Source organism: Ips typographus, linkage group LG9, assembly GCF_016097725.1.
Source record: "Ips typographus isolate SLU linkage group LG9, UJ_Ityp_2.0, whole genome shotgun sequence".
NCBI classification, from domain to species: Eukaryota; Metazoa; Arthropoda; class Insecta; order Coleoptera; family Curculionidae; genus Ips; species Ips typographus.
Window position 1 is genome coordinate 322,530 of NC_138430.1, and position 13,004 is coordinate 335,533.

Sequence of the window (13,004 nt, forward strand, 5' to 3'; positions counted from 1 at the left end):
TCATTATTTATCTTTATTCGTTTGTAGGTACCTACATCACAATAACAATATTCAATGTTTTTATTTCCATTACATGTAACCATTTTTTATCTCATAGGGAAAATTAAACTGATATCTATTCTTGAATTTTAAGAATTTGCGCAATAAAAATTCAGACGCAGATAACAGAATAAAATCCTTGGGCCCTGTAAAAATAGGTACATAGCTCAATATGTGGAGCCGTACATTATAATTGTTACTTTGTTTTAAACATTATGCTTAATTGCATTTTTGCATTTTATGCATTAATCGGTCTGCAATGAACAATGTCTGGTCTCATTAAGATATTATTCCGAACTGGCCAAATCAGCGAATCCCATGGGTTTAAGCATGGTGCACCATTTAACTGTTGGGAAAACATTTCTCTGATAACCTTAACATTTGACAAGTTCATCGTCTGGAAGCATTTTGCTAATTTCAGCATCCTGGCTTTCCGGTGGAGAGGGATCTGAATTGTATTTATACGGTTTTCTTATCACATTCTCCACAGTTCGTCCTCTGACCCACACGAAACTTTACCGTGCATTTTTGTCGTGTGTTTCGTAGTGCATTTATAGTCTTTTGTAGTGCATTGTGTCATTTTTAAAAGTAAGTATAAGTGGTTTTTTTTTTTTTCCTTTTATTCATCATTTCCATATATTTTTCCTTCCAAAGAAAAATTCTCTTTGTTTCGCTATCCAATGTTAACAATATCCTCCCTTTCAGATGGAACCTGGAAATGAAGTCGACACCGAAAAGGGCCGGGGCCGCGGTGCCCGTCTGATGGCCCTATTGGCTGCCCAGCGGGCCCGACGAACCGTGGGTGCGTCCAGCCTAAAACTGGGGCCTGGAGTGGAAGCTGGTCCTTCTGCGACCAGCGAGGTGGAGGCTCCCCCTCAGGTGGCAGGTGAGGTGGAGGCTCCTCCTGGGGTTCCAGCATCCCCAGAAGAAGAAAAAATAGAAGAGGAAGGCGGCGTCAACGACGCCTCAACAGCGGTGGCGCCGCGTTTGGCTGTCGAAGCCATAGGCAGCAATGCAACTTTCATGGACCACTTCAGTTTTAGATTTTGGCGAAATGCCCTTTCGTATTTCATAGTCCACATCAGACATTTTCCGATTTATGTAATAAGGACCAAACCATCTAAGCAGTAATTTTTCACTTTTTCCTACTTTCCTGATAGGGGTGAAAACTTTTACTTGGTCCCCCACTTCAAATTCAACATGGCGGTGTTTACAATCATAACGTAATTTATCTATGTCTTGACGCCGTTTTATATTTTCAACTGCCAAATTTCTGACTGCCAAACCAATGTCTCTAATTTGGTCGCTATTACTACTTTCTAAGGGTGGCAACAAGTTTGCTTCTGTTGGTAAAATAGGTTCACGACCGTACACCAGCATGAATGGTGAGAATTTAGTACTATCTTGTTTTGCAGAATTGTACGCAAAAGTCACATGTGGAAGATATTCATCCCAATTTGATTGATCAGTATTAGTATACATAGATAACATATTGGCTAAAGTTTTATTAAATCTTTCTGTTAAGCCATTAGTTGCGGGATGATATGCAGTAGTAAACTGACTCGTTGTCCCCATCTTTTTTAGCAATTCCGTAACCAATTCTGATTGAAAAACTTTCCCTCTATCGCTTAACAATTCCTTGGGTGCACCGTGTTTTGTAATAATTCTCTCCAGTATAAATTTCGCTACAGGTCCGGCTTTGCCGCTCGGTAATGCGTCAGTCTCCGCCCACCTTGTGGCGTAATCTGTCGCTACCACTATCATGGTTTTTCCGCTGCTACTTCTGCGAAACGGACCTAACAAATCTATCCCAACTTTTTCAAATGGGGTGCCAACTGGAATAGGATGTAACAGACCGATAGGCTTTTGATTTTGTTGGCCTTTCCTGGCCTGACAATCCGGGCATCCTTTTACAAAACGTTCCACGTCCTTTTGCAACCCTTGCCAATAGTATCTTTGTTTTATCTTTGCTAGGGTTTTTGACAATCCCAAATGGCCACTCAGCGGTTCTGAGTGGTGGGAGTACAAAATTTCCCCTATTAACTGTTGCGGTATCACTAAAAGTTTAGTCCGGCCCACTTCATGCGGGTTTATACGGTACAAAACTTCTGACTCAAGTCTAAAATTTTTCGCTTGCTTACGTATACCAATTGTAGCTTCTTCAGGATGTTTTATAGCCTGAATTATTTCCAAAATGTTTTTATCTTTTGCTTGCAATTCCGCAATGTTACGCATATCCAATAGAAAGGTTGGTATTTCGTCAATTTCTTGTACTTTCGTATTTGCTGGCAAAACAGGATATCTGCTTACGCAGTCTGCATCTCTGTGAGCAATTCCTGATTTATGATGTACTGTGTAGTCAAATTCTGATAACTTTAACGCCCAACGCGCTAAACGTCCAGTAGTCTCTTTCAAGGTTTTTAACCAACATAGCGCATGATGATCAGTCACTATTTTTATAGGTTTTCCATAAATAAAATGTCTAAAATAGGATAGCGCCCATATAGCTGCTAACCCTTCAAGTTCTGTTATCGAATAATTCTTCTCAGCTTTACTAAGGCTTCTACTTGCATATGCTATTGGGTGTAACGCATTTTCATGATCTTCCTGCAATAATATTGTCACGAATGGAAAATCCATTGATTGAAAAGATGGACTGATTAACTTAAAAAACATCGAGGATTGCGAAATGTTAAGCGCACGAGGCAAGGTCGCATCACGATGCAACCGAATGTGTCATGCACCGAGTGCACCGTATCGGTGATGAATCACCACCACCTGCTTTGCAGAAACGTGAAAAACAAGCGACAATAACAAACTGCGTCAGCCGATCAATCGGGTATAAAATACGCCGATTCTAGCAGTGTGGGATAAGTGTGAACCGATCAACGGTAGTGTGACCAGCTGACCCGAGAAGTCGTAATGTCGACTCTCCTCGGGAAAAGATTAAGTTAATTAGTCAGTTCTCCGAAATTGTTTAAACGCAAAGTGACCAAGCCATTGCCCGGAAAAGCTAAGTCCTTAGCTATGTTTATGTAAGTACAATTGTTAATTGTCAACCTTTTATTTACAACCGTATTGTGCATCCATTTGTGTATTCCGTGTTTAATAGATTTAAGTGTTATACAAGGAAAACTCAGTGTTTAATTCCATCCCTAAAACTGAGATCCCGGCGCGACGTTTATCGTCGTGAGTCAGTTTAATTGGTGAACCCAGAAGGGCTCATAAATTAAACGTGACATTTGGTGGAGGCGCCGGGTATTTGTACTGATGTGCTCATATAATGGATGGTCGTTATTCAACCTATCAGCATCAACGAACCAATGTTTGGACTCATTGAATTTGTAAGAGAGGACTATGAATGCTAAATCGCTTGCAAGAGTTTCTGCATATTCTCCATCTATATTCTTTCTCATATTAACTTGTTGGTAAACATTTTCCAATCCGTCTAAATAATTAATGTATGGATGTCCCCAATGCCTGAAAGAACCGAAAATCGCTAAAACAAGATCAGGATTGTTCAATTGTATTATTTTATCAAATATAGGTCTGATGTCGATGCCCTTTAACAATAAATCTTCTATTGTTAATTGTATGTGGTGAGGGAAATCCAAGAATCGGGGTATGAGGGGTCTATGCCTTCTGGCCAAATCAGCCAATCTCATAGATGCAATAGGCTCAATCATTTTCAATCCGTCATAGACATCATTCCCAACTAATGACATTATCTTATCACCTAACAGGTAGATCTCTTGTAGAATCTCCCAATCTTGATTTGAGAATGTTTCATCGACTCGGTTTATCATCGAAAACAGTGTTTGAAACCGAGCTATGTAAGTGTCTTTTAACATTAATAAGGTATTCCTGTCTAAGAGGACTTTCTCATCTACAAGCACTACGAATCCGTGTGTGATCAAAATCTTTCCGAAATTATCTGAACTGTAAATTAAATCTGCTGTGAAATCGGGATGAAGATATTTTATTCCCTTTAGTTTTGTCAGCTCAGATCTCTCTTTATCATCGATAGCATTGAGACACAACGCTACAATGTGCAAATCCAGAAAATAAGCTCCCCATCTCAGAATTTGGGACGGACAGCTGTTTTTCGACGGATTGACGACAGTCTTATTCAACCATCCCAGAATAAATGACTGGATGATGTCGAATGTTTGATTGGAATCTGTTTGACTGATGTCCAACAACGACTTGAATTTAGATGCATAGACTCTCCCATACAAATTCTTATTGCCCCACCATATATGTAAATCATCAGGATTCTTCAGTGATTCGCTGTTCATATTCAACTTCCTGATAGCGGATCTTCTCTTCTCCCAGACCTTCACATTCCAGGATTTTCTGTAAGACCTGCCCATTAGATACTTTTGGAACTCAATAATTTCGTCTCGGATTAGTGGAGAATTCAACGAGTAATCTACATTGGATAGGTATTCGTATCCTTTCTTGACTCCAAAAAGGACTTCAGAATCAAAATCATTAAAATCGGTTAGGGGATCTATATTAAGGTCAGAAAAACTAAAACTTTCATGGATATCCATTTTGTTATTTCTGTTAAATCAGTTTTTTTCAAGACTTTTTTAAACCCCAAATCTGTGCAATGGGAGGTCTGTCCCATTGGGATGAATTCCATTGTTTTCAAGATATTGTCTTGGTCTTTGTTGTTGGACTTTACATCTGATTAGAATATAAATTAACAACTTCCATAAAGCAACTACTAAGATTAACAGACCAAAAATGTATAAGATGATAAATAGAATTTTCTTCCACAAGCTGGTGGTATTAGATTCTAGAACCTCAAGAATATTTCCGGATTTATAATGTGGTGGATCTATTTTATCACTGATTTTGATCTCCTCTGACTCATTCAAGAATATATGTTGATCATATACTAACTGATGTTCCAAGGTGTACAGTGTTGATAATTCTCGGTCCAAGAGTCCTGAATCTGGAGTTTTAAAAGAATCATTGAGCAAGATAATCCCATTGTACCAATTACATACCTTTCTTTCATCCGGAAGAGTAGTGTAATGAAGACAGGGCATAATCAGTTCTTTCCCTATATCTTTTGAGTTAGTATACATCATTTTACAAACTTTGGCCAAATAATCACATGTCATATGATAAGAGTCGATCGGAATGTATTCTACTTTTGTCTTCATTACTCCTTGAGGAGTTGCAATAAATGCATCCCCAAATCCAGGAGACAATGGAGATAAAAAACCTAAGTCCCTTCTTGTTATGTTTTTATTTGCATTGATTTTGGTGACTGTGTCCAAACACCTCTCATATCTAGTCGAATCTTCTATTTCTAATTGACTTTCTATTCCTGTATCTGGAGATGTCATTGATACATCTCTCTCCTGACTGCAGGTTGGTATTGTACTCAGCAACTTCTTAATTTTTTCTTTGTCGGCGGGAGGAGTCAATTGAAAGGCATGTCCGTATGGGGTGAGGAGATATTCCTCTCCACAATAGTGCATGCCCTTACAAATAGTACTCATCGGGACCGATGGAATGTAATCCCCCTCTATCATTATGGTAGATAAGGTCGGGACATCTGGAGGGATGTAAATGTAAATGTCCTTTATACGGTAATCACTGCATTTGGGAAAGGATGATTCTTTGGAAATCCACATGACGTTATCATGACGCGTTTTGCAAGTGGTAGTCTTGCATTTACCCCCTGGAAACAATGCGTCAACAAATTTCATGCTGTAATGGTCAAATGATACGAAATGTTCCTTAACCAAGATATATCTAGTAGGATTATTATTCGTAGCCAACCAAGAGCACTGATAATTTGGTTTGACAGGGACTGGCAAGACTCCTTCTAGAAACGTTTATATACCATACGCCAAGTGGGCCGGACTAAACTTTTAGTGATACCGCAACAATTAATAGGGGAAATTTTGTACTCCCACCACTCAGAACCGCTGAGTGGCCATTTGGGATTGTCAAAAACCCTAGCGAAGGTAAAACAAAGATACTATTGGCAAGGGTTGCAAAAGGACGTGGAACGTTTTGTAAAAGGATGTCCGGATTGTCAGGCCAGGAAAGGCCAACAAAATCAAAAGCCTATTGGTCTGTTACATCCTATTCCAGTTGGCACCCCATTTGAAAAAGTTGGGATAGATTTGTTAGGCCCGTTTCGCAGAAGTAGCAGCGGAAAAACCATGATAGTGGTAGCGACAGATTACGCCACAAGGTGGGCGGAGACTGACGCATTACCGAGCGGCAAAGCCGGACCTGTAGCAAAATTTATACTGGAAAGAATTATTACAAAACACGGTGCACCCAAGGAATTGTTAAGCGATAGAGGGAAAGTTTTTCAATCAGAATTGGTTACGGAATTGCTAAAAAAGATGGGGACAACAAGTCAGTTTACTACTGCATATCATCCCGCAACTAATGGCTTAACAGAAAGATTTAATAAAACTTTAGCCAATATGTTATCTATGTATACTAATACTGATCAATCAAATTGGGATGAATATCTTCCACATGTGACTTTTGCGTACAATTCTGCAAAACAAGATAGTACTAAATTCTCACCATTCATGCTGGTGTACGGTCGTGAACCTATTTTACCAACGGAAGCAAACTTGTTGCCACCCTTAGAAAGTAGTAATAGCGACCAAATTAGAGACATTGGTTTAGCAGTCAGAAATTTGGCAGTTGAAAATATAAAACGGCGTCAAGACATAGATAAATTACGTTATGATTGTAAACACCGCCATGTTGAATTTGAAGTGGGGGACCAAGTAAAAGTTTTCACCCCTATTAGGAAAGTAGGAAAAAGTGAAAAATTACTGCTTAGATGGTTTGGTCCTTATTACATAAATCGGAAAATGTCTGATGTGGACTATGAGATACGAAAGGGCATTTCGCCAAAATCTAAAACTGAAGTGGTCCATGTAAGCAGAATTTTACATTACCATGACCCATGGACACCAGAAGGAACTCCGCAACGAAAATAATACAAGCATTTCGGTTAATAATTTATTTTTTTTAAAAAAAATAAAAATTGACAGTTTTTGCGTGGCTGCCAATGGCTTCGACAGCCAAACGCGGCGCCACCGCTGTTGAGGCGTCGTTGACGCCTTCCTCCTGGTCTTCTGGGGATGCAGGAACTTCAGGAGGAGCCTCCACCTCCCCTGCCACTGGAGGGGGAGCCTCCGCCTCGCTGGCCGTAGAGGGACCAGCATCGGTTGCAGCCCCCAGCTTGAGGCTGGCCACACCCACGGTGCGTTTGGCCCGCTGGGCAGCTAGGAGGGCCATCAGGGCAGCACCGCGGCCCCGGCCCCGGACCTTTTCAGGGGGAACGTCACTTCCAGGTTCCATCTGAAAGGGAAGATATTGTTAACATTGGATAGCGAAACAAAAAGAATTTTTCTTTGGAAGGAAAAATATATCGAGATGATGAATAAAAAAAAAAGAGGAAAGAAACCACTTATACTTACTTTCAAAAAACACGACACTACAAAAAGATACACTGTAAAGTCCCGTGGTGGTCAGAGGACGAACTGTGGAGAATGTGATAAGAAAACCGTATAAATACAATTCAGATCCCTCTCTACCGAAAAGACAGGATGCTGAAATTAGCAAAATACTTCCAGACGATGAACTTGTCAAATGTTAAGGTTATCAGAGAAATGTTTTCCCAACGAACCAAATGGTGCACCATGCTTAAACCCATGGGATTCGCTGATTTGGCTAGTTCGGAATAATATCTTAATGAGACCAGACATTGTTCAGTGCAGACCGATTAATGCATAAAATGCAAAAATGCAATTAAGCATAATGTTGAAACAAAGTAACAATTATAATGTACGGCTCCACATATTGAGCTATGTACCTATTTTTACAGGGCCCAAGGATTTTATTCTGTTATCTGCGTCTGAATTTTTATTGCGCAAATTTTTAAAATTCAAGAACAGATATCACTTTAATTTTCCCTATGAGATAAAAAATGGTTACATGTAATATTGTTATTGTAATGTAGGTACCTACAAACAAATGAAGATAAGTAATGATGTTGTCGGTGTAATAATCACCTTGACCATTTAGTTGTTTATGCATTTGGTAAAGAAAGCAACTAATTCGCGAGCGATAAGACAAATTTGATTCATCGCTACGCGCAGTTATGAATAATGACTAATTACTGGATTAGTTTAAATAAACCCGAATGGGTCAACAATTTACAGTGTCATTTTAGAAATCGGTCGTGAAGTAACACTTAGGTAAAGTCAACCTATAAGTTTCGCGGAAGTGCCAAAAATGGAATGGATCGTGAATTTCTTGTTTTACATTAGGTGTGTTACCGAAATAAACACCAAACTGTATTTATACAAGTTGGCACTGTACCACTTGTGGGAACTGCAAGGAGAGTTTGATCAAGTGGTACCAATACAATTATTGGGGGTTACAAAATCTCTACTTGGCCTGTGGACTCAGATCATTCACACGGAGTATACCATACTGCTACTTAGCGAGAAAATACGTCAAGGGGGCACTCCGTTTTCGATATGTGATTGTGCAATTTGCATATCACCCCAACAGCCTCAATATCGACCTGAGGATTTTTGGCGAGCATGGGAAAATGTATTTTTGCAAGGATGTCCTTGTGCTACATGTGTGTACGGAAGAACTCAATTTTTGAATCAACCAGGTCATCCGCCATATCCACATGCTTATGTAGCGCATGATATGACATATCAGTTTCGGGTACCAGTAGTGCCCCAAACGCAGGAAAGGGATAAAATATCAGAAGTCAATTCTGCTGGCACATCTTTTGGGGGTGCATTTGGATCTCCTGAATCGCACGCAAGTCAGGTCGACCGCAATCCGGCACTAGGCCCGAATCCGGAAAACCTGGCGCAGGTGCCAGAAGGGAGGTCCATTAATCAGCAACAGACTGAAGAAGTTTTTAGACACGCGGTAACACAGCCGTTTATCGCGCAATTAGAACCATTCGACAACACGGGGCCATATACGTATCAGCAGCTATGAGATCTGCAATTTAATCTATGTTACCCTATTATTGTTTGTTTATTATGTATTGTTTTGTATTTTAATGGCTATATATATATGCATATGCAGACGTGATATACACAAGTGGATGATATATAAAAAAAAAAAATATATATATACAATAAGAATTTTTTTAGAATGTATGGTGTCATATTATCCCCAAATAGCGAGTATAATCTAGTCACATTGTCATGAAATTAATCCAATTATTTTTTAGCGCCATGAACTAATAGGTGTGATAAAAAATGTTTCGCTGAAGAGGCGAGTATTCCTGAGACGACGCTCCGACAATCTTGTTGGTTGATAACGAGCCACTAACATAAAAAGTCGACGTTGTTTACATGACTAATTGTGATTACGCGGTGCATACACGGGATTCCTTGCTTTACAGCATTCGGAAATGAATTTCACACGTTCCATTTTTTATTTTTTAATGGAAAATGGATCGTATATACTAACAAATAAATAAAGGTTACAAATGATGCTCAAATTAATTTTGTTATCAGACATAATATTGTATATTAAGCCTTAAGTAACACATACTAACCTTTTGTCTTATATTTCATGTAACACTGAGGGCTATGTAAGAAAGAGGCAAACTATGATGAGCCATTATTGTTGTTGGAACTCCCGATGGGCCTGTACATTAATACGAAGGTCCAAGCAAGCCGAATCATCGATTCATTGATCGATCCACACCACAAATATTTATGGAACAGTGATCACAATGGTGTTCAGTGATGTGAAATGCGAAGTGTGGCTCATAGGACTAAGCCTCTATTGAACTTTTCTCAGTGTTGCGATATTTTTTTTTTTTTTTTTTTTTGTTCTGCCATTGCCGGAACCGAATATTAGGTTTCTTGTTAGAATAAGTACTAACTTATTATTAGGACATGATTGTAAACTTAACTGAGTACCATGAAATACTCATATATGTAAACCTACTAACCATTTATCATAATACCTTGGTATGTACGCATGTACATTTTTGAATTTATGTTAACGATATGTTTTTTTTTTTCTACTGTTTAAAGTTTTTATTGTTATTCATATAAAACTGGGGACCAGTTTTTCTGGGGCGGAGGCATATGTCACGAATGGAAAATCCATTGATTGAAAAGATGGACTGATTAACTTAAAAAACATCGAGGATTGCGAAATGTTAAGCGCACGAGGCAAGGTCGCATCACGATGCAACCGAATGTGTCATGCACCGAGTGCACCGTATCGGTGATGAATCACCACCACCTGCTTTGCAGAAACGTGAAAAACAAGCGACAATAACAAACTGCGTCAGCCGATCAATCGGGTATAAAATACGCCGATTCTAGCAGTGTGGGATAAGTGTGAACCGATCAACGGTAGTGTGACCAGCTGACCCGAGAAGTCGTAATGTCGACTCTCCTCGGGAAAAGATTAAGTTAATTAGTCAGTTCTCCGAAATTGTTTAAACGCAAAGTGACCAAGCCATTGCCCGGAAAAGCTAAGTCCTTAGCTATGTTTATGTAAGTACAATTGTTAATTGTCAACCTTTTATTTACAACCGTATTGTGCATCCATTTGTGTATTCCGTGTTTAATAGATTTAAGTGTTATACAAGGAAAACTCAGTGTTTAATTCCATCCCTAAAACTGAGATCCCGGCGCGACGTTTATCGTCGTGAGTCAGTTTAATTGGTGAACCCAGAAGGGCTCATAAATTAAACGTGACATTTGGTGGAGGCGCCGGGTATTTGTACTGATGTGCTCATATAATGGATGGTCGTTATTCAACCTATCAGCATCAACGAACCAATGTTTGGACTCATTGAATTTGTAAGAGAGGACTATGAATGCTAAATCGCTTGCAAGAGTTTCTGCATATTCTCCATCTATATTCTTTCTCATATTAACTTGTTGGTAAACATTTTCCAATCCGTCTAAATAATTAATGTATGGATGTCCCCAATGCCTGAAAGAACCGAAAATCGCTAAAACAAGATCAGGATTGTTCAATTGTATTATTTTATCAAATATAGGTCTGATGTCGATGCCCTTTAACAATAAATCTTCTATTGTTAATTGTATGTGGTGAGGGAAATCCAAGAATCGGGGTATGAGGGGTCTATGCCTTCTGGCCAAATCAGCCAATCTCATAGATGCAATAGGCTCAATCATTTTCAATCCGTCATAGACATCATTCCCAACTAATGACATTATCTTATCACCTAACAGGTAGATCTCTTGTAGAATCTCCCAATCTTGATTTGAGAATGTTTCATCGACTCGGTTTATCATCGAAAACAGTGTTTGAAACCGAGCTATGTAAGTGTCTTTTAACATTAATAAGGTATTCCTGTCTAAGAGGACTTTCTCATCTACAAGCACTACGAATCCGTGTGTGATCAAAATCTTTCCGAAATTATCTGAACTGTAAATTAAATCTGCTGTGAAATCGGGATGAAGATATTTTATTCCCTTTAGTTTTGTCAGCTCAGATCTCTCTTTATCATCGATAGCATTGAGACACAACGCTACAATGTGCAAATCCAGAAAATAAGCTCCCCATCTCAGAATTTGGGACGGACAGCTGTTTTTCGACGGATTGACGACAGTCTTATTCAACCATCCCAGAATAAATGACTGGATGATGTCGAATGTTTGATTGGAATCTGTTTGACTGATGTCCAACAACGACTTGAATTTAGATGCATAGACTCTCCCATACAAATTCTTATTGCCCCACCATATATGTAAATCATCAGGATTCTTCAGTGATTCGCTGTTCATATTCAACTTCCTGATAGCGGATCTTCTCTTCTCCCAGACCTTCACATTCCAGGATTTTCTGTAAGACCTGCCCATTAGATACTTTTGGAACTCAATAATTTCGTCTCGGATTAGTGGAGAATTCAACGAGTAATCTACATTGGATAGGTATTCGTATCCTTTCTTGACTCCAAAAAGGACTTCAGAATCAAAATCATTAAAATCGGTTAGGGGATCTATATTAAGGTCAGAAAAACTAAAACTTTCATGGATATCCATTTTGTTATTTCTGTTAAATCAGTTTTTTTCAAGACTTTTTTAAACCCCAAATCTGTGCAATGGGAGGTCTGTCCCATTGGGATGAATTCCATTGTTTTCAAGATATTGTCTTGGTCTTTGTTGTTGGACTTTACATCTGATTAGAATATAAATTAACAACTTCCATAAAGCAACTACTAAGATTAACAGACCAAAAATGTATAAGATGATAAATAGAATTTTCTTCCACAAGCTGGTGGTATTAGATTCTAGAACCTCAAGAATATTTCCGGATTTATAATGTGGTGGATCTATTTTATCACTGATTTTGATCTCCTCTGACTCATTCAAGAATATATGTTGATCATATACTAACTGATGTTCCAAGGTGTACAGTGTTGATAATTCTCGGTCCAAGAGTCCTGAATCTGGAGTTTTAAAAGAATCATTGAGCAAGATAATCCCATTGTACCAATTACATACCTTTCTTTCATCCGGAAGAGTAGTGTAATGAAGACAGGGCATAATCAGTTCTTTCCCTATATCTTTTGAGTTAGTATACATCATTTTACAAACTTTGGCCAAATAATCACATGTCATATGATAAGAGTCGATCGGAATGTATTCTACTTTTGTCTTCATTACTCCTTGAGGAGTTGCAATAAATGCATCCCCAAATCCAGGAGACAATGGAGATAAAAAACCTAAGTCCCTTCTTGTTATGTTTTTATTTGCATTGATTTTGGTGACTGTGTCCAAACACCTCTCATATCTAGTCGAATCTTCTATTTCTAATTGACTTTCTATTCCTGTATCTGGAGATGTCATTGATACATCTCTCTCCTGACTGCAGGTTGGTATTGTACTCAGCAACTTCTTAATTTTTTCTTTGTCGGCGGGAGGAGTCAATTG

General features: G+C 38.8%; 1 protein-coding gene across 1 annotated transcript; it reads left to right on the plus strand.

Annotated features, from left to right (window-relative positions):
- Nucleotides 1–487: 487 nt before the first annotated feature.
- On the plus strand, nt 488–3,174 carry LOC145733895 (uncharacterized). Its single transcript, XM_081986931.1, has 2 exons — nt 488–627; nt 745–3,174. Exon 2 carries the CDS (start codon nt 745–747, stop codon nt 1,168–1,170), a length of 426 nt encoding a protein of 141 aa, XP_081843057.1. The 5' UTR covers nt 488–627; the 3' UTR covers nt 1,171–3,174.
- Nucleotides 3,175–13,004: the final 9,830 nt, after the last annotated feature.